The sequence below is a fragment of the Onychostruthus taczanowskii genome, unplaced genomic scaffold, assembly GCF_017590055.1.
Source record: "Onychostruthus taczanowskii isolate IOZ18803 unplaced genomic scaffold, ASM1759005v1 scaffold78, whole genome shotgun sequence".
Classification (NCBI taxonomy): Eukaryota; Metazoa; Chordata; class Aves; order Passeriformes; family Passeridae; genus Onychostruthus; species Onychostruthus taczanowskii.
In genome coordinates, this window is record NW_024505671.1 from 3,285,372 (window position 1) to 3,312,958 (window position 27,587).

A 27,587-nucleotide genomic window follows, 5' to 3' on the forward strand; every position below is an offset into this window, starting at 1 on the left:
ATCAGTGAAGAGAAAATAGAAAAACCTGAAGTCAGCTGGAGAGCCACAACATTAAGAGATCTCCAGTGCGCAAGATGGGAAAGTAAGAGGCCTTTAACTTTGCTGCATGAGGTAAAAAGTGCCCATCCATCATTATGTAACAACTCAAAAATTACTGTAGACACAGCTAGGTTCTTCTCAAGTATGTAAAAAAACCTCCTGGTATTAGACTATTCCCTCTACTGACTGCATAAAACATGCACAGAGACATGCACTTACACTTAATGGATGTTGCCATGCACTGGTTTGGCAAACTCTTGGAGAGCAAGAAAGTTCACATCTTCAGTAGCTCAGCATCAGTCTGGGTTACAGTAGGTTTTAAGCCTTTGTGAGCATTTCAAACGTTTGGAGGCTAATATTTAATGACAAATGCTGCTCATTTGTAAAACATTGCAATGCTTTATTGCACCTCAAATGCCAAAGTGATCATTTTACCTGGAATAAAACCACTTACAAGTATAAAAAGTGTAGTGCCTGACAAAAGTTCTGTTTAAAATTTTTTAATTATATAATTATTTTCACCAATATGCAAGTATCTATTGAATATACAGCCCCTATTTTTATCATAGACAAATGTAATTCTTTATTCAAGAGGTGGTGAACAGGAAAAGGTTAAAAAAAGATTGAAAAGATCATATGGTAGGAATAGTGGTATCCTATCCTATCCCATCACTACAGCTTTGACCGTCACACCCAGTCTGACATTACAGCCATGAAAACATTCTGTAAACTTCATTATGAAATGATGACTGTTAGCTACCTTCTTTTTATGCAAAATATACATACAGGATGAAACATAATGTGGCAGCACAGTAAAACACCATCACCAGACAGATACTACTGAAGAACCCTTTGCTGTTTACGTTGGGGCCATTCTGGAATCCAACCTCACACAAGTCACAAAAATTAGGAAACATTACACATTTGGAACTAGATTTTTACTAGATCCTTCACTTTGTTTAGGTTTAATATTTGTAAGCACCAGTTGGCTCACAGCTGTAAATGGAAATATTTTTCCTGTCTTATAAAACAGAAGATTGCTTAAAAATGTTAGACTAAGGTATTTAAAAGGATTTTCCACCAAAGATCCAGACTAAGATACTTATCTCCAAATGCTTTTTTTCCCCCACAAACTTTTTCCTCAAAAGCAGTTCTAAGAAATGAAAGTTCTGTTCACCTCCCTCTAACCAAAGGACAATGATATAATCATTAAAAAAAAAAAAAAAACAAAAAAAAAAACAACAACAAAAGACAAAATGAAACAAACCAAACAGAAAAACTAATTGCCAAAAATGCCCAGGGAAGAAAAAAACAAACCATACATGTTGAGCAACCTCTTTTATCTGTGTCTTTGTGAGGTACTGCCTCACAGCTAGTTGCTGAATCTTTGGTGTGTTTAGGCTTTTAAAAGTAGATTTCCCAGGGCCCATAACAGTATATTCTGATCACAAAGCTATTCAGGTTAACAATTTTGAAATACTCCCAAAAACTGAAGATCCATGTAATTATTCAATTGAATGTCATGTAAAATCACCTTCTGTTTTGAAATGCCATATAACTGAATTGTAAACCCATGCCTACCAGCATGCAGCTCAGTTGGTTAGAGTGTAATAAACACATTGAGATTAAAGCTTCCAAGAGATGTCAGCAAATGTATCTGCCCATGACCACGCACTAACATAACACTTGGAGCTTTTAGTTGGCATTACAGGAGCATGCCAAGCAAAATTTGACCCCGCTAAACATACTCCACATGTTCATCATTTCCTTCTCATGTTGCAGCTCCATATACATTTTTCTTCTCCTTTCTTCCATCTCTGCATTTCTTTGCAAGTACCTATTCCCATGTCCCTCAGTGTCTCACTCTCAAGTCTGACTCACTGGTTCATATTATAAGAGTTAAAAAAATATCCCTTAAATTACTCTGAGAGGACATTGCTCGTGCTATGGGATTTAATGCCCTCCTCTGCAAGCAGAAGTGGCAGCTTACCAATATGCTCCTCACTGTGCAACATGCAGATATCCCATGCCAGACTTTGAATTGCTCAACAGCAAGTTTTAAATCATCCTGCTGAGGAGTCTGTAGGGAGACATACCAGTCTTTCTGCAGAGGGAGATCAATGAGCTGTGGAGACATGCTGGCCAGGAATCTCCCTTTCATCTAGATATACACAGTGTGACACACCAGGTGCCAGCTTAACTGCTATTCTTACGGGAATGGGCAACTTCTGCATTTGAGAGATGAGTGCATTTTTCTGAGTTTATAGATTATTTTTAATGTGTCAAAGATTTATCGTGGGAGTTAAAGGGTTGAATAAAGTCAGCCAAAAGAAATTCTCAAGCTTAGTGTGATGCAAGATATCAGGGACTTACAGAATTTTACCACTGTGTTGATCCTGCTTATGAACTCTCCTCTGCTGGCATCCCTGACACAGCCTCTGCTCAGCAACACAACTCTTAGTAAAGGCTAGGGCCTTTGTTTGCCTTAAACCCGCATTTACAGGGCACCTCCATCTGCCCCTCACTCTTTCCTCCTCCAGCTCTCCCATCTAGAAATACAACTAATACAAGGCAAATCTTTGCCAAGTTGCACAGGCCCTCTAGAACAGCAAACGGTCTGAAGAGAGGGAAGCACATCCAGAGCTGGAGAGGACTGACAAGTGTAAACCCCTCACTCACACCCAGAGAAAGGGAAGAGGGAACTGTGGCCCTGCATATGAGCTTCTGCTATATCACTGATACTTTTCTACTAAGGTCTGAACTGGTATGTATGACCTGATGATATTGATACTAACATTTGACAGCAATGGAACTTTAAAACATAAAATTTCCTAAAGGACTTGCTGATTTTTGCTACTGTAATGAGCCAGGGTCTATTCTACGGCCATAAAGGAAAGATGTAGTCCTAAAGATGAATCATTGTTGTCCATAGCAATATGAGATTTTCTGATAAATAACTGTAGCTTTATATTTCATTTCCAGGACCAGCAGTTGCTTAACTTTTTAATTTTTTAGAACATTTCAAGATTTCCCTCTGGGAATGTTGCTTCATGAGCTCTTTTTCTCTTTCATTCTTAGGATAGGGTATCTTTTCCTGGTTAGTAGGAAAATGGTAGGGTCTGGGCAACAATTTTGCAGGCCTTTGCTGGATGTCAAGAAAAATAAAAATACTTCTTGCTCTCACAGAAATGCTAGACTGGAATAGTGCACTTCAGATTGACTACATCTTATTCAGAAATATAAAGAAACATTTTTAGAAGCTAAAGAAAAGAGATTAATGAGAAAAGGGTTGATACATTCATAGGTCAGCTCATAAAAGACACTTTTTTCCAAAACAGGAGGGAAAACTTGGCATTTGTAGATTGGTGGTCTGATTGCCTAAGAGTTTTCCTAAGAAGGGGAGACTTTTGCAGAGCTGTTACTGCAGCTGTGCATTACCTGACTATATTCAGAGAGCAACGTGCATCTGTGGGTATGCAACACCTCAAATTCATGTATAGATAATAAGAGTGCTGAACAGGAAGCCTGTGAATTTCAAAATCATAAGCTCTCTTTTCAAACAACATCAAAAATATTAGGGAAAATATGTCAGCTCTTCCAGTCTTTTCTTGCTGATTAAGCACAAAATGCAGGCTATACTGACAATAAACCTTTCAAGAGTTTGCAAAGTCTGATGAAAACCATAGACTATGACTGACATATTATAAATATATTTGAAGGACAATGACAACAACACCACAATGGAAAAACTCAAAACATGCCCCATTAAGTTTGATTATGGCTTTCCTTTTCTTGTGGGCTTTTTTGCCTTTTTTTTTTTTTTTTTTTTTGTTTGTTTGTTTTTCGGTGGGCTTTTTGTTTATTTTGGATTTTTTTAGAGATGCTTAATCAGAAAGAAGTAGTATTTGAAAATTTTCAGATGCATTTTTTATTTTTATTTCTACTGTATTTAAAAGTTTATCATGTATAATTTTCCCTACAGATGGTATTTTCTAGTTCTGCTTTACTTCAAATAAGAGAAGAGTGAAAGCAGTAGAAAACTTCAGAAAAATTAATTGTTTTTAACTTTGCACCATTTTTTTTTTTCTCATCTTCTCCTAAGGAAATACAAAGTCTGACACCTCAATGTTTATCTTTTGCATATAAATGCCTGGCAAACCAATATGCAAGTTGAAATGCCAAGTGAAAAGTGTTTAAAATAAGAACTGTCTGACTGCTTTTGTTAGAACATACATGCTTAACCTATCACTAACAAAATATAGTACCACCTTTGGAAATACCATTTGTAAAAATCCTTCGGTTAAATTATTGTAAAGGAGTAAGACAGACACATATTTGCAGAGACTAAATAAGGAAGAGCCTCTATTAGCAGTCCATATGGAAACTAGAATACAAAATATTCTACAAAAACCCAAAGCAACCATGGCTTGATAAAGATGATCAAGCTGAAAAAGACAAGGGAATAAAGCTACACATTTTATAAAAAATTATTGCAAATAAAGTATGTTTCATGAGGCAAAAACGTGGTCAATAGCTCACCAAGGTGGCATTCCTCAGTCTTTGAAAATGTCTCACCATATCTGTCACTTGATTTTGCTGCCAACGAACAATTACAGGAAGTTTCTCTCATCATTAAACGTTTTAGCCTGCTTCTCAAATTTATTAGCAGAAAAAAACTCCAAGAACATTACCTAAGGGGGAAAATCTACTTTCTTGAAATAATTATTTATATTTTAATGGCAATAGGCAGTTTCCAGATTTTTGTCACCTATAGATCTCTTGATCTAGGCTGAGATTTTGAAAACCATCATGATGTACATTCTTACACCTCTGGCAACTTGTATTTTTCCATTTAGATTTTTCTCCTTTGATTTCTCAATACCAAGACACCTTCATAGCACACCACCTTGTCTTTCATTAAGAGAGACAGAAATGCGAAATCAAGAAAAAAAGCCTAAAAGACAACTTCAGAGATCAGGTTGAACTATGATTGGAGAAAAGGTATTTTCTGTGCAAAGGCTTTGGTAAGACAGTTCTTTAACTAAAGAAGACTCTTAATTTTCAGGAAAATGATATGTCTTACTTGAAAAAATGTTACTGCTAATTTGGCCAAAACATTCTAATTCCTGGAATGTAATGAAGAGAACTTCACTTCGCCAGACCTGACACAGCAGCACCATACCAAAGATCTGAGAGTTGAGCACAACCAGACATCAAAGGTCCCCAAAGTCTAAACCCTGCCTCACCTGAACAAATGAAATAGAGTGGAAGTTTTAAAGTTGATGAGGCAAGTAAAAGTTAAAATTCAAACGAAAAATCTACTTGTGACATTCAGGATGTATTATTTTTAGTCTGAATTTCAGTGACTTCCTGGACTGAAGTTACACAGTCCTGTCTATCGCCCTGGGAAAGCCACCTTCAACCCACAAGTTCGGAGTCCAGGTTTGAACAACAGTGCCCCCGCTGTTCTTCCAAGGGATCTCCCAGTTTCTTTTCCTACTGTATGTCCTCCTCACTGCCCTTGCCCTTCCCTGTCACATCTTGCCCCTGCAGCCATTTTTTAAGTTATACATGTTCAGCTCCTTTCAGGCTAAAGCCACCCTTGCCCTAGAAGGGACAGGCTGGCAGACAGCTTTTTTCTCTGGTGCTTCAACACATCTTCTTAGTATACACATACACTGAACTCAAAGAGGGTCAAATGATTGTATCTCAATCCCATTCTTCTCTTAAACTTTAGATGTTTAAGGAGGAAGAAGCTTTGTGATAATTTACTTAATGTCTTTTAAAGAAAACTATTTTCCTGTGAGAACCCTCTGGAGGATTTTTGGACTTTTTAAAAGAAAAATAGCTTACTATTTTGAAATAAAAGGACATTTTGCTTAAAATTTTGCTTAAAATTTTCAAAGAGATATACTTAATTACATAAAATTAATTTAGACAGTCAGTAATATGAATGAGATCTCCAGAGATCTGCTGTGCTGTGTTAACATTTGCACCATGCTCTTGCTGTAGTAGCAGAATCCAGTTTTACTCACTTCAGTGAGACTTCCTGTTCCAAAACATACCCACCTACAGCAAATACATACGGTATACACAATATTGACTATACAGGTGCCTCAGGGAAGTTTTCAGTAACTTTCTAAACCTGTAGTCAGATGTCTGTGTCAATTACATAGGATGAGTATACTTGAAAATAGGGCCTGTTCTTGTCAAATTACCTAGAAACAGGCTGATGTCAATAATTTAATGAATCTAAAGCTTCAATCCTACCAATGTTTATGGTCAGATGTAGCTTCAATTCAAGCTGCTAATAGTTGTAGGATTACATAACAATGCTTAGAATTTACATGTTTGCATAAGTTTAACTTTTCCTGATATGAAATTTATTACTTTTTAAGCAACAGATTAATTATTGGCATAATTTTTACAAACAAAGGGTGACCACAATGGACTATCTGCATGAAGATGAGTATAGACTTCATAACTCTTCTAAAACATGGACCAGACACCATGGCTGATTTTCAAAGCTACTCTCTCATTTCCTTATGCCATATAATACCACACTTGCTCTTGTGTACCCCATCACCCAAGCTGTGATTTGCAATATCATTCAGTCTGAGCTTTTTTTAACACAAGGTTAATTGACTTGTTCCTTCAGTCTTCCTTTTCCCCAGCATCGTCAAACAAATATTTACAATATGCCATGTCCTAATGCCTTGACTTTCTCTGACTAAATATGCTAATAAAAATCTTCAATCAACTTTCAGGCCTAAAACAAGTCTTCCATTGCTTGGATTCATAGTAGCTTAGTAGTTACATGCTCTGCCAAAACCACTGTTCAGGTAATGGACCCCAAAAACTTTAGCACAAACTGGTATTAAAATTCCATTCAAAAATTAGAATGACTGGGGCATTGGGGGTGGTGAGGGTGGTGTCATGATCTGTTAAAAAAACAAAACCTGAGAAAACTCCAAAAGGCATTCAATAGGTTGTGTGCTAATGAAGTGTGTCTGACTGGTTTCTGTGAGATTGCTCCCAATAACATTCTTTGAGAAAATCCTTTGAACAAACAAACAAATGTACCTTTCTTGAAGAATAAGTTTGTTTTCCTTCTTCCAGAAGTCTTTGAAGTCAGAACTGAATTCATGCCAAATACTGAAGAAAGAATGTGGGGACACCTCCTTCTCACCCATTTTTGGTTTCATACAGAAATAGGCTGTAGTTTCCAAAAAGCTGTCAAAGAAGCAGAAATAGCAAATGCTTCAGTACCCACTGATGTATTTTTTTTTTTTTTTTTTGTACTTGACACCGAAATAGTATTTCATTATTCTTGGTAGCAGATCTAAAATAAAATAATAGAAAAATACAACAGTTCTGAGCTCCTCACATACAAGTAGGTACACAATGTAAGATGATTCTTCAGTAAAGCTGGAATCTGGGATTTATCACAGTTTCTAGTTTTGACCAAAATATTTTCCATTTGAAAAGCTAAAATGAACACACTGTCCACGGCCCTAAAAATCCAGATATCCACACCCACCCATACACTGCTTTTCTGTTGTGTTTAAAGCTGTTTTCAAAACACAGAGTCAAAGCCCATAAAGGACTGTAAATAAACTTCAAGTTCTGTTAGGTCTGTGCTACAACACAATAGCTTAGGCTGGAGACTACACAGAAATTGTAGAACTCAAACTTGCTTTGTACTAAACAAGAAATGACGCAAGAGAAAACTTGGCCCAGGAATGGCTGTGCTAGAAAACAGGTGCCCATTGTGACTCTACCAGAACAGTCCAACAATCCCTTCTGAGCACAGCGAGAGTAAAACTAGTGTAGCAAACACATGAGCTACTCCTCAAGTAAAAGTAAAAGCTACTCCTGAAATGCAAAGGTCATATTTCCCACACTGAGTGACGACTGTGACTGCAACTGAAATTTAATGTATTTCTGAGTTTGAACCGCTTCTATTTTATTTCAGAAATGTTACAGGAAGGTACAGAATAATTATTTTTAAAAATATTGCTTGATTAACTATTATTCCATTTTGTTTTTTCATTGTACATTTTGTAAATATTGGAGATTTTAGGAATGTTTTCCTGATCTGAAGCTCAATATGCAAGCTGCTGGATAATTGCTTATAAAAAAATGCAACAGAAAAATCTCACTTGAAATATAATTGTAGGTACTTTGCTCACTGATCTATTACTATTCATTGATTCCTATGATAATTTTCTCTGAATCATACATCACAGTTTTAATACTTTAATTCTGGGGAAAATCCAATGCCAGCTAAATGGATGGAAATGTAATTTTAGTCATAGAAATTATATCTTTATTCATGGATTATGATGGTGAAAAGAACATATATAGATTCAACCATTCAGAAGGGTCACTCTCGCAAATTCTGCAACAAAAAACCAAAAATGTTTACCCTAATTCTCAAACCCGAATATTCCAGTTGTTTTGCCCAACCTGAAAAATAAGCATCTACATATATTATCATATTGCTGAATAAAAAGGCCTATATCCTAAAAATTTAGCATCAATTTGCCAACCAAATTTTACATCATTTTTTTCCTCCTAATCTGCAATTCATTTTTCCATCTGCTGAAGCAAACTGAAGATGTTGAGCAACAAAGATGTAGCACATAAAAATATAGAAAACATTCTCATTTTTAAACCCATGACATTGGTACTCAAATGCCACCTTACCTTACCATGTAATTTCTTCAGCTTTCTCAACCTACCATGGCACTCTGATGTTTAACTCAGTGTTTGGTCAATAAAAGCCCTTTTTTTTTTTTTTTTTGGCTGGGTTCTGTTGTGGGTTTGGTTTGGGTATCTTTTTTCAAATGATTCATTAATGATTAACATTACTGATTAAAATACTCCATTTTGCTTACTTATATTTTCCCCACAGTTTTATACTGGGAAAGGTATTTTTCATCTATCCTCTGACTCCGCAGAATCACTTAAACAGAATATCCCTGACACTGCAGTCAGCTGCACTGTTTTAAATTTCTTCCTATTGTCATATATTTTCACTTTTTGCAAGACTGCAAATGTTATCAGGGAGGTATTTTTTCTCCCAGTCTCTTCCCCCAGACTCACTGCTCTGCAGCTGGCCAGTGGGGAAGTCATATCAAAGGCTCATTTGAATTTTCAGAATGAGCTGACAATATTTTTGGAGGAATGTGAGGGATAAAGAAAAAGGGAGAAAACTTGAGGCATCAGCTGAGTCACTTATTTTTTAAGAAGCTCTCTGAATTAAGCCCATTAATAATTTACAAAACAGAGAAAGATAGAATTTCATACAAGAAACCTTGTTTTGAGAAATAGATCTTCAAAATACTTTGCAAACTACAATGATGAGAAAAGAATTTGACAGTGAATGGCCATCCCAAGTAATGCTTTAATATATGAGACAATGAGCTAGAATTCTATCACAGGAAAACATCCCAAGAAACAGGAAGCCAAACAAAATGAAATTCATACTGTATAAGGAAATGCTCAATTAAAAAAAAAATAAAATAAAAAGAGCACTAACATCTATTAGAGATGCAAAGACTTCCACTGCTGTTCACTTATTCCAACTATCCTCTGACAGCAGGAGGAGATAACCAGTTTTTTTTTCCTTGGTGGACTACTTGTATAACCACTGCAAACTTACACATTCATACAGCTGTGTCAAACAGCTGTAACATAATTACTAGGTTTAAAGAAAGCAGAGAAATGCTCATGCAGGTTGCTTGACTCCCTAGCAGTTAGTTTGGGAGGTAAGGGAAATTAGCTGTCTGTGAAATGTGAAACAGCAGCAGTATAGCAGGTTGTCATTGTTAGTATGTCACACCTTTCTAATGCCCAGTAACAATGCACAAGACATCAGCTGCAACACAATAATACTTCAGGGTGTAAATCTCCACAAATCAAATATTTTTTTTTCTATATATGCAGATCAAACAGTCAAGACAGTTGCTGTGTTTTTTCCACACACAGAGAGGTCTACCCTTCTTTAGCATTAAAGTCTCTTAGAGTTCATTTAGAAGACATATGGAAACCTGCTTGCTATACATTTGATGCTGTCATTTTTGTAGACAAAATGGCATCTTTCACACATGAAAGACAAAGCAAATAAAGCCAATCAAAATGCATCAAATAATAAAACAGGGACAGCAATAAATCCTCTCTCTGTTGCCATGGTCTTTAAATGTTTGATTTGGAAATATTTACATATGTCAAACTAGACATATCTCAAGGCTTATTCCAGGAGGGGACATGCATTTTAAAACAAATAGAAATCTGAATGATATTACCATAGCCCCAAGACTAGATACAATCCTTTCAGACTTCAGCCAGGCAGAAAATATCTTAAATATCTCTGGTCTTTGCTCTGGGACAAGCCATTCAAATTTCCCTTTTCATTTTTTAGCAGATTTTGAAACAAAGTGTCTGCAAATATCATTGTTACTATCCCTAACTGTGCACCACATAGATGTTCTGAATCAAATAAGAGACTAGTTATCAAAAGCCTTTTGTTCCTATACTCAAATTAATTTCTGCATCATACAACCTTGGGAAATTCATCTGACCTGTTTCAATTTCATTTAATCTACCTGCAAAATTAAACATTTATTTTGAAACAAGTATTGCAAAGGTTGTTTACTGTCCATTTCTCATGTGAAAATGTTCCTACTTAGGCATACTCTTTCTGAGAGTCTTAAAGGAAAAGAATGTGCATTAGAGAAGATCTTTGAGTCATGAAGAGGGAAAGAAGGGCATGCAACTCAGGGATTAAAAGAGGCAAAGGAGGTCACTGCCTTTGCTTCTAACAGCCTGACTTTTCCAGCGTGATTAAAAATAAGACAGTGATATTCACACTATCGTCTCACCCTGACATGGCAAAAGACAGAAATCTTTTAAACAGATTTCAAACTGGGTTTCCTATCCCTCATGTTGGCCCTGAAGGAGAATTAAATAACAATCTTTCTCAAAACAATGGAGGAGTTGCTCATCTGTGACAAGTAAGGAAGAAAATAAAATCAGGAAAGATGGTTAGTGCCTTGTCTTCCTTGGTTCAAGTATTTGGGTAATTCAGAAAAATCACTTCAGACTGATGTCTGAACTCACTGCTTACTCAAATGTGGAAATCTGATGAATGAATCACTGGACTTTTATATGTGCTCCCTTGAGTACAACTATGAGTCTATGAAAGTGATTTTTCTATTTGGAGGAAAGAAAGGAACGGATGTACTAACAGCCAAACCAAATTTAATCATATGAAAAAGAAAAGAAGCTATTCACATTGCAAATGGCTCATTGATAGCAATACTAGCTAATAGATCTGATCCATTAGGAATATTTTAAGAGCAGCTATGGATTATTCTGCTTTTTTTTCTCATTCTATTCTGAAAACAGCTAGCGTAAAGTTGCAGACAATTCCAATTCAAGCCGGCTGTCTGGGATGCACTGGCTGGTTTCTAAATGTGTACAAAAGCAAATAAACAATACTAAGACAGCAATAGTTTCATCTCAGCATTATTTGATCAGGCTTTCTTGGCCAAACAAATAGCAAAGTAACCACAGGTAGAGACACGCCCTGGTTGACCTTTCTGAGAAATGCTGAGCACACACACACACACACACACACGTATCTGGTTTCCCCATGCAGCAAACTAAATCACCTGCAAGGGTGAAGATCTGCTCCAATGTGGATTTAAAAGCAGAAAAAAGTGTTTCTATTCTGATTAATATTCCTCTGCTTAACAGACTAAGTATTTTGGTTGAAGTTTGAACACAGACATTCTTTTCTATTTTGGCTTTATAAATCTCTAAGCGTCACTTATGTACATTAGCAATTAAGAACAGTTAGTGCAAAAGGTATAACTTGCTACTTCTGTGAAGAAGTTGTGTTTCAGAAGCAGCTCTAAATCAGGCTGAAACCACTAAAGTACCTTTTAGTTCAATTAAACTCACGAATAAAATTTAGAACTAAGCACATTCTACCAAAAGATAGAAGGTAAAAGAGAAAGAAAAGACTATATCTGCCTCCTACTACCTTAAGACATGAATCTTATTTAAAGCCAAACTGAGTTGATGGACATGTAAGTCTGTTCACAGTGTTGATCCTGAATTGTTGTCTACATACAGAAGGTGAGTACAATAGAGGTAACTGGATGCTATAGAGGTAACAATATATAGGTTCCTGGATGCTAATAATTTGAATAACTATATTAGTATTTGGTTTGTTTAATAAAGAGGCCAGGGCTTTGTATCTATTTTCTTAGTGTATTCAACATCTGAAAGCAAGAGTTAATCTTCACACAGAATACCAACCAGTTCAACAAGGTCACATAAAATATGTACAATAAAAGAGTACCAGCATCCTGATGATTGAGATAGCACAAGACTGTTAGGAAACTTTATATGCACAGCATTTTGTGAAGGGTGTAATTTTCTACTGATGTATTTTGTTGAGGGTCCTTCTCTGCACTATAACTTTACATCACTTTCTTCACCTTTTCTTTGCTTTTAAAAAAATATATAATTTCCTCTCCTCAGTGCAGTCTCTTGTTCTGCATAATTATAAGTGGAAAAATGTACAAAATAAGTACAGGTTCATTCAAGATATCTAGTAACTGAAGGCTGGTAAGACATTTTTTCTTGTCCTGTTATTTTTTCCCTTTTTATAAAGGAAGAAAAGTAACTTTCTTATATTAAAAAGAAAGTTGAGATAATATGCCAGTTTGAATTAGCTTCCAGAATCATTAATCTCATCTTTCATTTGCCAATTTATATTGTGTAACTATGTATTTTGTAATATTGCTCCTTAGAAAACAAAGGTCTCAAGAGATTTTTTTTTTTCCCTCTAAAAAAAACCTGCCAAACATTTGCAATGTTTTGAATCCTAAGTCATCTTCCTCATGCCTGGTCTCTTGCCTCCTATAAATTCATATTAAACCAAAACGCTTTTTATTGCTTCAACCATATGAAAATTAGCAGCTTCAGTAACAGCAAAAAAATCCCTCTACCTTTGAAGCATCATTTTTTTTTCTCCCAACAAAAACTCAACAAAAAGCATCCACTATTAGGAAGAGAAAATTATTTTGACAGGCCATTCTGTCTTGTTCATGAGAATTTTAACACCCTCCCTCCCACTACTAGGAATGCTTTGCAACTGTAGTGATGATATACAATGATCAATATTATCAGTTGTACATAATTATTAGTGACATGAATGCAAAACTTCCACAGTTTATACTAATGGCAGCAGACCCTGTAACTGGATGATGTTACATAGTACAGAGCACATACTGTGACACAGACTGTTAAATTCAATAGGTATTAGGAATAAAGCTTTGCACTTAAACATTTTGGGAAAAATAAATTTTTAGGAAGACTGATAATCTCAATGTGTTAACAGTGAATAAACCCTTCACATATCAGGTTGCTATTTCAACCTCAATTTAAACTGCTATTCCATACTCTTCTATTTACTTAATTCAATAAGAGAATATTTCTTTATTCGTGTCTTTCAGGAAAAAAGTGCCTCATAACACCAGGTTGCAAACCAGCAAAATAAAATGGCCATAACTAAATTAAATCCTATTTTTGTTGAAAGGTGCATGTGAGCACTGAGCCTTTCAAAATCTTTATTTTACAAAATATTTTCATCAGGTCCAGATTACGATACATTGGTTGGGTATGATGAAATTTGCCTAATCAATCCTTGTTGCTTATATTTTCTGTAAACATTTGGCTATCAGGGATCATGGTTAACATTACACTTGAAAAGCATTCTGCAAGATTTTCCCTCACTGGTTTAATTATTTTTTAATTTGTATTTTTATTCTCATTCATCTCTAAAACAATAGGCTACAACCTGGTCCTTCTATACATTTGAGTTGATTCCAGGTTTTTTTGCATTAGTCTGACGCAAACAAGTGCTCCACTGATATAAAAAGACCATCTTTTATCCAAGGTGGCATAGCATTAGGTGCTAAATTTTATCAGGAGCAAGCTATCTTGGCAAACGGAACTTTTCTGGTGACAAAAAAATACTGTGCTGAAAAAGCCATTCCGCATATACTGAGTCAGATTCCAGCCATGTGAAAATCAAAGATCAGGAAATGTAGGTTAGAGACACTTTTGGTATCATCATTATATCACGTGCAAAGCATTTGTCAGCTACATCTCACCCAGTGACTGGGGTTTATGTGAACCTAAATTTTGCTGTGAATATTATCGGTCATATTTCCATTCAAGAATATTGTTCAGAATAAAATATGAATTGAGACAATACATTAGAAACAAAACTAACTTTGCGTCTTTTCTTTGCCTCTGATATTGTATTCTAATGGGCCACTCCAAGAAAAAAAATCTAAAAATCAATCATTTTTTTAGTGTGACTCTTCAAATGCATTTTGAAGTCGCATGCGCTTTTCCCATGAATTTTAAAATGACAACTTTAAATCAGTTCTGACTTTCTCCCAAAACCTTGGCTTGAAGTAGTTAAAGGTCTCCAGATGCATTGGTGTTAGCTGCAACCCACTGTTACCTGAGTACCTTGCATAAAAGTATAGGCTCTCTATCTTGGACTTTAATGCCTTTAATTCACGTTAACGTGGATATCATGCCCATGCCTGCCAGCTGAGCTGCTCCAGACACATGGCTAGCTCTGTGCTAAGCTAGACACAGGCAATATGAGCATGTGTAAAACAATACCGTGTAATTTTGTGCACTGGAGAGTCAGGCCCAGTAACATATCCAAGAGAAAACTATTTTTCTCTCTTAAAAAGACAAACATGTGATCTTCAAACATATTAAATAACCCTTGGCTGGTTGAACTTGAAGAAATAATAAGGTGCTGTTAGACACAGAATACAGTGGTAGAATGAATTTCAACAGCAGTGGGCCGACACAAAAGTTGCTGCCTCAGTGCTGTAAGAAAAACAGTTAAAAGCCCCATGTGAAAGCCCAACTTGACTTCAGATCTTTATATAAACACTCTTCATGTTCATTGGAGGCCTTCTAAGCAACCATTATTACTTAAAGAGGTTATAATTATATATGGAAGTACGGCAGAGCTGTGGTGCACTACATACAGCATTAAAAGCTTATTATGGTTTTTCAATTTATTGATTACAGCCTCAACCTTGCAATCTGCCTGCTCTCATGGTGTGGCTCATTCCATAACTGAAATTCATGAGGAAGCAAGGTCAGGGTTATCTAAGAAAATAATACCAGTTATATAATGGAATAATTTTTTTTCTTAAATCCAGAGCAAATGATTTAAATATCTAGATGGAAACCACACCCACGTTTTACAAAATTTCAGGTACACATAAGATTAACTCATTTTTAAGAGTATCATTCAGCATAGATAAAATTTTATATACGTGCATTGACAAAAATATACCCTAAATTATAGCAAGTGAAATGAATGTATAGGGGTTTTTTTTCACATAATCATAATTTCTATTACGGTGCTCAAGTCAAACTTAGGTTTTCAGTTTATATTCTTTGAAACTCTATTCTTTATAGAATAAAAATGGTCTGAAATACTTAGGTATTATAGAACATCCTAGTATTTTAATGGTCTTTAACGCAGTTTCACCTTAACACTTTGCTCTGGAGACTATTCTTAATTCAGTGTGCAAGAGTTCTCTCCTTAACATGCATCCACTCATATCATCATGGCCAGCACAACTACGAATAGAAGAAATTGATCCTTTGCTGAAAGCAGAACTGTTCATGGGGGCTTTCATATTTTAAAGCCAATTACAGAAAAATCCCATGACAGGAAATTGAAAGACTTCAAAATCTGTCTTGATGAACTGTCAGGTTGGAAAGGTCTTTATTTGCATTTTTCAAACTTTAAGCACTTGAGGTTCAAGTCTCATTATCCCAATATATTCTCTTCATAGAAGTGAAAGAACCTTTGTGCAGATGAGTACAGAAAATGGGCAGCACTTTCTAAAAGGATTGCCTACAAGGTGAAAAGGTGGAAGCCCTGAAATGAATAGAAATATAGTATTAAATAACCATATCAACTCTGGATTTGCGAATCATCAATATTCACACATCCAAGCAAAGCTAGAAAAACCATATTCCTTTGGCCTAAGAAACCTATCTCATGTCTGGAGGAGCTGCTCCCATCTCTTCAAAGGAGGCTCCATGGGGTTTCTGGTCTGCGGTGACCATGCCTGAATCGTTTTCTTTAGGGGGAGGCAGGAAGTTTTACCTCCTCCACAGACTAAGGCAGAACTATCTTTCAGGCAGCAGTAGAGAAAAGAAGCAGGTGAGGTTATTTCATGAGAAGCCCTCATTTAAGACATAGTACAGAAGGGATCCAGCCTGGTGAAGCTGTTTCTGAACTAGCTTGTTAAAGCAGTTAAAGAAACAAGGCAATGAGGCCGAGGAACAAACTGAGGAAGAGCAAAGAGACAATGCTTTTTTTCCTAGTCACCTAATCTCTATATATGAGAAGAACAGTGGAGTTTCAGCAGTAGGCTGAAGCAATCCCTATATCGTGGATCAGCTTGTGGATGGCAGCCTTCCATCAGCTGGAAATTGTTATGGAAGGAATGACCTATATTGCACAGATTATTACTGGATAGTTCCCAGATGAGTTAACACAGCAGTTGTGACCTAATTAAATTCCATCCCTGACGTTCTGCTTTTCTATTTGCATGTACATGACAACGACAATATAATATTGTAATACTTAAAGTAAATGGTAACATGCAGTGCAAGGAAGAAAGGAGCAACTCCAGTGGCAAACCAGCATAAGAGAGTAAAGGAGACATGTTATCCATATTTAAGTCACAGACCTTGTAAATGCAAACACTGACTGTGAAGGTCTTAGGGAACAATCTAACCAAACAGCTCAGGTAGACAATATGATGAAAGAAAAGTCCTGCTGAACATAATCAGAAGCTGATGCACAAGGGAGAGGCACTGGAGCTAATCACACATACACACACGCACACAAGCGTTTGACTTCAGCTGCAACAGCTCAAAAGGAATATCTTGAATTTTTGAGGGCTACTCAGTGAAACCACCTGCTGAACATAAACTGGAAGCCAAACAAAATGTGACACATTGAAAGACTTTAATTCATGTATTATTTTCCCACTAATTTTACTAGCTACATGGTTCTTCTATTATTTTCTCTTTTTTTAATCCTCAGTCTAATGCCATAGCATTAGTTTTGGGTTGAGTTATTTTAACTATTGTGATCAGGCAATTGTGATATTTTAACTATTGTGATAGGGTGTTAGCTGTATTTTTATCCATGCTATTTAGCTGTGTAACTGTAGTTGCACCTTAAACTAATGTCCTTTATCTTTTACTGTAAGATCTAAGAATAAACCCTCTACATGAACTTTATAATAAGTTGCATAAAAAACTGGTTTACATGGCAGAATATTACATCTCTGAAAAGCACCCCAGTCTGTAAGGAGTTGCATTAACATTTGCACATACTAGCACTGAGTGCCATTAAATGCCAACTAATTTCAAACTCATAAAATAAAATTATTTTTCAAAGCAAGTAGGCCAAAATCTTTAAAAGAAAAGATAATGCTCTTACAGGCAAAAATCAATCATCCAAATGGTTAAGGACTTGTGTCATTTGGCAAATATTTTCAGAAAAGGACAAGGACTTCATCTTCCAGGATAAGACCAATTAGCCATATTTTAGAAGAGACTTTCTGACATAACTAAACTGCTGGGTAAGTTTCCATTACTGCATATCTATGGTCCTGATATTTTGTCAGAGACAGGATACTAAACTAGAATGATCCAAACTGTTTAACAGTCTGTAAGCTTCTTCTATACACATTTCCTCTGCTCAGCAAGTATTTACTTTTTGCTGATCCAACTAATGTATACCTAGGGTCTGAAATGTATTACCCTTAGCGATTCCAGCCTACATGCTGGGAGCCACACAGAGAGAAACAGACATAACAGTGAAGCAACCAACAATAGATGAATGGCCAAAGAGTAGTGAAAGACAGAGTCCAATAGCATATTCTTGCCTTTCAGTTAAGAGTTTCCTTCTGATTTTTTCTTGGTTTTGTTTTTTTTTTTTTTTTTAAACTACATACCTCTTCCATTCTAAGCTTTTCACCAGTTTATTTCTATCATTAACTCAATTTTCTCTTTAACTTTACAGTTCACTTTTGGAAACAATCCAAAACATTGTGTGGAGGGAGTGAGGTGGGAGGAACATTTAATGTTTTAAAGGATTACCAGACTTAGGTGCTACATTTCGAGGTGTTGCTTTTCAGCAGTGCCATTGTACCATACTGTCTGCTATTTCTCTAAATGTCATCAACTTGTCAGCTCATAAGCAGGTGTAAACCTTTGTTCCTCCCCAAGTTCTCATGTTTAGTGATGTCAATGGAAGTCTGCAAAGAGTGTGTCAAGAATACTGGGCAGGCAATTTAAAGATAAACATTTCTCTTCAAAATTAATGTCATTTTGTTGCTACAGCAAAAGAAAGCAACAACACATTTCTAACTGGATTATTAAAAGTCCTGAAAACAGAAGAGGTGCCTGGGAGGCTGCACTCAGAAAGCACTTAAAAGCCCAAAAATCACTGGAATGTGCAAGTAATGGAAGCAAATTATAAAATAAACCAAATAGAAATATCCAGACATGGAGAGATGAGCATTTTATACCAAGCCACACACATCCTAAATTCCCCGGTTGATACTTACGTCAAAAGGCAAAAAGTCCTCTGTTTGACTTTTTCTAAAACATATACATATTCTCATAACACACTGAGATTTACTAAAGAAAAAATGAAATTCTAGAATTTTTTAAAGTCAGTAATGTACAGAAAGCTGGGACAGCAAGTGGAATTTCTGTCTTTCCAGGTCTTGTTAGGCATCAACAGGAAAAACAGGTGAATGGTTTTAAATCACCAGTGTGTGGAACTGTTGACTTAGTGACTTATCACTTTAAGCAGGGTTATACTATCTGAAATTACTTAAAAAAAAAAAAAAAAAAAAAAAAAAAAAAAAAAAAAAAAAAAAAAAAAAAAAAAAAAAAAAGGAGAAAGATCTTTAGCATTCTTTAACATTTCTAGCACACATTATCTCTTACAGGAATGGGATATAAGTTAATTATATGAAATATGAGTAACTGAACAACTTTCAGTGCTGCTGAACTGAATTTAGAATCAAATGCTTCATTGTTAGACTGAGAGATAGCAGGAAAAATTGAAGATCATCTGACTGTGTCTTGGATATAAAATACTCCACCATTTTAAATTAAATTTCTGAATAATTCCCAAGGTGTTATTCCAAGAAGACACAAATGTTTGCAGATAAAGGGGAAGGAAAATAAGAAAAATATAATCTTAACTATTTCAATGAAAAGAGATCAGTGTTACAAGTCTGGATTTATTTGCTTTTTAAAAAGACATGAATCTGGAAGCCTTCTAAGGAGATGACAATTTAATACTGGGTGAGGTATTATAAGAAAAAGTAATAAAGTTACATGCTATTCCTCTAGAGCTATTCAGCTGTTCAGGTAGCAAGGCACAGAATTAAGACCTGCAACTTCACTGAATACTGTTTCTAGTAACTTCAGTCAAGTTGTTTGGCTACTAGGTTCTTCAGAAATGAAGTGCAAGAAGAGGAGTAACTACCTCATTTCTGATTATAAGTCTGCAAAATGGTATTCCTGCTGTTGCTATTGCCTTTCATCCTAGCATGGCAAATGAGGTATCACTTGTCATAATTTTTGGGCAATAATTTTGTTGCAATCCTGGTTCCTATTTGCTGTGGCTACTACGATAAAAGTCTATTTCATTCTGAAATTGTATTAAGCATACCTGGAAATAATACTTCAATTTTTTTTCTTGCTGTTTAAGTAAAAATAACATCTGAAAAGATGAAAAATATTTAACACTAAGTAAATGAAAATACAGCAAACAGAGAGCATATCTGTAATACAAATTTTGGGACAGTCTTGGGACATTATTTTAAAATTAAAAATAAAAACAGAAGAAAAAATAAAAGGGCACTGAACTGGGGACTACTAAACTACAGAAGCATCTCTTTCTCCTCCTTTCTCTTTTCTGTTTTATTTGTTTCACCTCCCCCCAAACGAGTGATTTTTTGCTTTAACTTGACAAGTATTTCACAGTTTCTCAAGCATTTAGCAATGAGGATCTAATTGGAAAGTGCCAGGTTCTTTCTTATTACACTTTATCAATATTGTTAAGGGAATGATGTAATTGTTTGGGGTTTGGTGAAGATATTCCATGTCACTTCAGTGTTAATACCAGGCTGGAGCCTTCCTTGTCTGCCTGCGTAAGCTAGATAAACATAGACCTGTGTGCTTTCTTCTCATCTCAGGATACTTACTCAGAGAGATCTTGGAACATAAGCCTATTGCGAGCTAAATATTTCACTTTCCATTTTTATCCATGTGCCAGAAATCCATTCCTAGGATAAACACTTTACATACTGACACTCTTAAAGTCACTAAACACGATAAATAAAGAGAGAATACATCATTTCAAAACTGATTAAACATTTTCTCACTTGTGACAAATGAACAGCTAAACACTGTATGGAGTCCCTGGAGCAGACATTCCATTTTCTTTGTCTTCATTTTGTGTGTAAGATTAACTTTCCATTTCAGCTCATCTATTGCACAACTGAGCTTTTTTAAAATACACATTGCTGCATTTTCCCCAAATAATTTTTCATTTCAGAAACATTTTTTGTTATTGCTACAAGAACTTTTCTTTTGGACTTTTGTATTTTAATAGAGACAAACTAACAAAGAAAATAATAATACTAATAAAAAACCCATAGTTTTTAATGAAAGCTAAAGAAATGCTCCCATGCAGCAGACCTGAACTTACACATGGGTTGAAGTCATCCACTTCAACAAGGAAAATCCAAGCACATTAATCACATTAACTTTGCTCCATCTAATCCATCACTTTTCCTTGCACTACTTGCTTGTCTCGTCATCCTATGCACTGCTGTCTACCTATGATTAGTCAAATGCAACTAATCTTTTATTTAGCTTCTTAAGCTCCTATCATCTTTTTCATCAACTCCTGCCAAAAAGGACCCCAAGCATTTTATTTTCAAGCTAAATTAAAAATCTGACTGAAATAATCACACATAATACTAAAACTTATATGAAGTTGTCTTCAGCGGTCTAACAAAAAGCACTAATCTGATCAAGAATTTCAGTGGGAAGATGGAAGGAAGAAAGAAAATATCCTTGCTAGATATCCAGAAAAAGGAGAAGCAATGAAGCAGAATTTTCTTCTTTGACAAATTGTGGAAAAGGAGCTGGGAGAAGAAAGAATTAGGGATTAAAGTTATAAGAAGCAGACCAAGCTGAACAAGAATCCCCAGGGCAGTTTGCTTTCTTCTCCCATCAGGCTAATAAAACCAATACAAAGTTTTTGATATGATGGTTCCAGTCTTGTCGGGGAAAAAGATTAGAAGGGAAAGTGAATTAGATACCAAAAGACAGTGGTAAGTCACAAGATTTCTGAACAGACTGAAGATTCCACTGTCATTAGATTTCTGTCACCTCTGGATTTGTATTCAAATCCACTTTTGACAGGACAAATAATTTCCTTAAAAGAGCAATTAGAGATCACAACAATCTCCTAACAGTGCCAACTTCTCTCAAAGTTTTATTGTGAAGGAAAAATTTAAAGATAAGAATTATGTAACAGAGCAGCTAAACAAACCTAAGAAATGTCAGGAATGCCTTTCATATATTTGAGCAAGAGGTGTGATACTAAGTCAAAGCAATACCCGAATATTATCTCAGCTTTTTAGAGCATCGTGCTAACAGCACCAAATTTAAAGTTGTGGGTTTGATCCCTCTATGGGCCATTCATTTAGGAATTGGACTTGGTGATCCTTGCAAGTCCTTTCCAACTCAGAATATTCTGTGGTTCTGTAATGAAACTTAAGGCAACACAGACCTGCTCAAAGCAGTTGTCTGTGATTCTTTTATACTCCCTTTCCACACCCCCAATGTGCCATTGAAGGACCTACCATCTCCTCACAAGTAAAAAGGGAGGTTCTTGTGGCACTCACTCCTCTTGGCTTCTCTTTCAGGTACTATCTTTAGTATATGTCCCAAGGGAATAGAGAAGAAAATGTGACGTTGTACCAGGAAAGACATCAACTGTCCTGTGGCATTACTGCAGGTAGCAAATTTGGGTGTTGAGGCCATAGAATGGCTGACAAATCTAGTAAAAACTGGAAACTTTTATAGTGATATCTTTTAGAGCAATCCTATTGAGAGACTTCATAATTCTGGGAATATATAATGGGAATATAATTATAATTATAATATATATAATTCATTAGTAGTTATTAAGTGATAGTTGTAGCAAATACAAAAAGAAAATGCTATTTTCAGTGAAAGAAGAACAAATACAGACTGTGAATTTCCCTAAATTTGGGCTATAAATGCTGTGTGCCATATTTTGATCTCTTTCTGGGACTGACATAAAACTTTCCCACTTAAACACTGCTGCTAGAGAAGTCTCCAAAAAAATCAGAACAAACCACATATTGTGCAATGCAGTGAGGTTCCCAGTTTTGAAAACTGTCTCAACTGCACACATCTATAATGAAATTTAATGAGGTATTTTGCTTTTTGCTACAAAAAAAGTATTTGAAGATCTACTAGCAATTCTACAAAGGAAGTCACATTTAATTATACATCTCATTTGTTTATTAAAAAAAAGTTTTAATTTATTTTTAAATAAAATGGACATTTTATAAGCACAGGAAATGGTACCTAACAAATAATACTTGTTTGGGAAATGAGAAATACCTCTCAAATCACCATGGTACTGGTGTAGTATGAACAGTGTTCTCTCAGTCCAAATGGTATACTCTAAATTTATTTTTACCTAAGGTTAATGCATTTTCTGAAAGACAGGAGTAATGTACAATAGTTCTTTAAAGAATTTCAATCTTTCTTCATTGTCAAATTAAAACTGACAATAACTAAATGTCACTTTTCTTTCTGAGTGTGTTTCTATACCACTCAAAAACACAGTAATACTGGCTACCAATACATCAACTGCTAACACCCCCATATTTTTCAATCAAAGGCCTTACTACATTGCTCTTTCTTACCTTTTATGTGCTTCTGTCAGTGACTTCTCTTCATTTTCTTGGTCTATTTTGGCTGTAAAAATACAATCAAATAATTAGTAACAAGGTGAAAGATAGAGATGTTCCAGGATAATTTTAATTTTCCATATGTCATGTGTAAAATATATAGAAACCACCTGAGGATATACTCATGTAGATCAATTCTGAGAAAAAACCAACCAACTAACCCCCTCATTCAACAAACAACCACACAAACAAAACTACACAAATTTTGATAACTCTATTAAAAAGAAATCCAAAACAACTGCCACAAAAAAAAAACCCAATCCAAAACTCAAAGCCTTGAAAATGAAAAAAAAAAAAATCTTCCAGTAATCTAAACAACCAAGTCATGAAACTGACGTAAAACCAGATCTTAAATAATGATTCCAAAAACTCAAATAATATGGGAACTTGTCTACCAAGAGGAGGAAAAGCTGAGCAAAGAGCAGGAAGGATTCAGCCTTACAGCTTTACTACAAGTTGTGTGGCAATTACGAATGAAAACTCTTCCCTCTCCCTGTACACACATCCATCAGTGAAGTACTAGAGCTGTAGCAGGCCCGTATTGAAAACATGGCTAGTTTTATATGAAGGATATTAGCATCCAGTGATCATGTGAAGGAAATTAATATTTTAATTGTATTATTGTATCTATATAATTAATTTTTAATTGCATTGTATTAATAATACAATAAGAAACTGTCCTTCCCAAACACTGGTGAAAAAATTCTCTATTTGCCACATGTTCTTTCATAATTTTTTTGCACACATTTCACTTAACTTAGATGACTGAAAGAACACTTAATAAAAAAATCTACAAAAATGTGCCCGATAACTTAGGCATCACCAATGTGCAAAGCAATTGTCCAACTGCTCTGAGCATTAGCTTAGGTGAAATTTATACTTATGCAGTCATTCAGGTAATACAACTTAAATCTCATTTAAAGTCTGCATGCTTAAACAGAAAGACAGAAAGCTCTTTTAATTTGGTACTTGATTATTTTTTCAGTCTGGAGACTTCTGGACTTTTAACTTGCAAGGAGAATTATAGGATTCCCAAGAGTCAGAAAGTTTTGAAACATGAAAAGGCTCTGAACTGTCCTGGTAACAAATGTCAATGCTCTAAAATTCATATAGAAATCTAAAAAAGAAGAAACCTTTCAGCTATTTTTATTCCACTTTCCCAACATAGCTCTACAATATTAATCCATTAAAATTATTTTTCCGCATCATAGATACTCTTTGAAAAATTTTAAATTTGTTGAAAAAAAGCAAAGCAATGGCATAATTAAGATACAAAGATAATCACTGTTTTTCTGTTAAAATGTTTCAATCAACAGTAATTTACAAACATACATTCAAATAGGCATGTGAAATCTGTAGCAAAGACATACAAATGGAATTGCCTTATACTTTCCCCAGTCACAACAATGATCAGAGCTTTGTCTAGTGCTGCAAATGCTTTTTATTAGTAGCAATGTAGTCTTCTGAGCAGTAACACTGCTGACTAGTGCCCAGATATTTGCAGTGGGAAATGTTTTTAGTAATCATTACTTTAAGACTTGGGCTTCACCATTGTTATCCTGAAAGTGAAAAAAAAAAAAAAATAAATCCCAGCAAACCACAGAAAACTTGAGGGAGAGCTGGGTAAATGTTCTCAAGGAAATTGACGAGCACGTGAATCCTGAATGATTACAGGTTTCAATACCAACTTGAATCTTGGCCCAGATTCTTCAGAAGGTTTGTGAGGGCTCACAACTCTTCTGAGTGAAGTTGAGCCCAGTGCTGAGTGAATTTCGGCTGACTTAAGAGTTTTTCTTTAAAGCCTTGCATTGCTTTGGATAAGAAACCAGGTGAAATGTGGCAGCTTCTACAGAATTTCATTAGTACTTTTCTTTTTTTCCCTACTTTAATCCTGAAAATCAAGGCATGACCAGTAAAAACATATAGTTCAAAAGAGAAGCTGCGCACAAGCTCTCTGGATGAAACGAGATCAAACACCTCATTCTGCATTAACACAATCACTAAGTATCTGTGGATACACCTCTTAAAATAAATAATTCTATTACTGAAAAATGGAATTTGGACTTCTTTCACTTAAACAATGCTTAGAAATAGAGGCTACCATATTCCATCCTACAACAGTATTGTATATTATTGCACGTGTCGTATTTTTAGGATATAAATATTTTTATCATTTCCAAGACTGATGGAATGGAATATCATTAGAGTTGCCTTGTTTTAGGTCCTTTCTTCTTTATTTCAAATTTTCTGCACATGTTTACAAACAATTATTTACCCACTAGTAATGCAGCAAATATTCCACAATTTATTTTTTGAAAGAATATAAGCATATTATCCTAAGCTTATCAAAGCATGTCAGAATATCCCCATTCGGGCACAAGCCTCCTTTCAATTAAAAAATAAAGTTATTGTGATCCAGAGAAGAAGAAAAAAAACAAAGCAAAACAAAACCAAGTTATTTTTGGTATCTATACTTTCAGTGAATTAGAAGAGAATTAGTATTACACAGTGAAAAGAAACTGTAGAACCCGGAATGGCAGAGATGCATGTAATAAAGAATTCTCTGAAGAAATTCCTTGTAGTTTGCTCCAAATGTGATGATATTTTTAAACCTTCCTCATTGTACCAAAAAGATATTATGCAGGAAAATTTAATTTGCAACCCTTTTGCATTATACTTTTTCTAGACAGAAAAAGTAAAAGATATTATGAAAACAATTCTTCTTCCACAAGACAATAGGTGGCACCAGTGAAAGGGAAAACATGGTATATGCACTCTGATCTGTCCCTGTCCAAAGAAAATAACCAGATGACTGCTTTTACACTAGACATAGTAAACATCCAAGAGCTGTGGAAGATGGCTAGCTGAAGACATGCAGTGAAATTTCATTGGTAAGGGAAGAAAAGCTCCTATTATCAAAACAACATAATTTTTACTATCACCTGGATACAATGGAATAAGTATCAGATGTTGAAGCAGCTGGAGATGGCTATAACTTGTGGAATGGGAATAGTATCACCTGATATTAGTGGTTATATGCACTTTGCTCTCTACTCATCACTACTCCATTGGTAAACTACTTCCAATTGCGTTTTCCTCTCTGAGTAGGGGCAGGAAAAATTTAGTTATGATGGATCAACTTGAATTGTCCTAGAATGCATTATACTTCATCACTTCACTCAATATTATACATCTATATTGTCACTTCCTCCTCCAAAGCAGTTCATCACAGGTGTAAAAAGAGTGCATGAAAGGCACTGGTTTGGCTTCTTCATTCTTGGCATATACCCATTAAGTGCCAAATCCCAGCTAAAAGTTGCCCACCTTGGAGGAACATTCAGGGGAGAAAAGTGCACTTCCCTGTTACAAAGACAACACCTATAGCAGGTGAAATGAAAAGAAAAAAAATTAGCATCTATATCCAGTCCACAGTGATCATGACATAGTGATCATCAACGGCCAACACAGAAAAATTAGATAAATCCTGGGATACCATAGCAGTTGACCATATCTGAGCACTCTCTTCTGCCTCTACAATTACCCTCTATCTTCTAGAAATAAGACTATTTCAAAAATATTATTTGATTTTGTTTGAAAAACATTAAAGAAATCTTGTAGTCATGCAGTATCCATACCTGCTTTAATATATATTTGAAATCCATCAGCTAATATAGCAGTGACTGCTTGCAGGTTTTCTGATAGATGGAGGAATTTCTGCTTTTGGGTTCGTTTGCTTCCCAAATATTATATTAGCTCATCATCTTTTCTAACACTCCCAGCTAAGAACTTGATTCTTGACACTAATTGCTGAAGTACATCCAAAGAAACTGTTCTAAATCTATTAAAGACTATATAATACCAGGAAATACTAACCCCTCTATTTTGTGTAATGCATTGGTAAGCAAAAGTAGCAGATTTATATGTTGGCCTTCACACACTGTATATATTGTAGGGCTTTTCATGCAGCTTTCATAATCCTGAAGGCATATATATTCTGAAAAATCTACTACAAATAATATAGTGGAAAAATAACCTTAGGTCATATTGAAAAACATGGCCATCTCAAAACTCACAGCATCTTAGAGTCAAAGTGACCTCTAACAGAGTGAAGCTACCTTATCAATGGTTTACAACATGTACTGGATTTAGTTATATTTTCCCTTTTCAGACTGAAAGCATCTTTAATGCCTTCTTGTTGGATGACATTCCACTGTTTGCCTGCTTTTTCCATTAAGATACCTTCAGATTATTTAAAGTTGGTCTCCTTTTAGAGCAAGGTCTATACTTACTAAACACTTTATATATTTGGTCCAAATTCAAGTACATTCCTTCCTCCCTATGTCATTGCTTACCAAGTGT

At 35.3% G+C, this 27,587-nt stretch overlaps 1 protein-coding gene across 1 annotated transcript in view; it reads right to left on the reverse strand.

Moving 5' to 3' along the window:
- FMN2 (formin 2) overlaps positions 1-27,587 on the reverse strand; it is a 153,488-nt gene that overhangs the window by 8,939 nt on the left and 116,962 nt on the right. Inside the window, exons 15-16 of the mRNA XM_041423507.1 lie at positions 23,184-23,235; positions 7,123-7,272 (exon numbers count right to left, since the gene is read on the reverse strand). Of these exons, the coding sequence (XP_041279441.1) occupies positions 7,123-7,272; positions 23,184-23,235 (202 nt within the window). The remainder of the gene's footprint in view (positions 1-7,122; positions 7,273-23,183; positions 23,236-27,587) is intronic.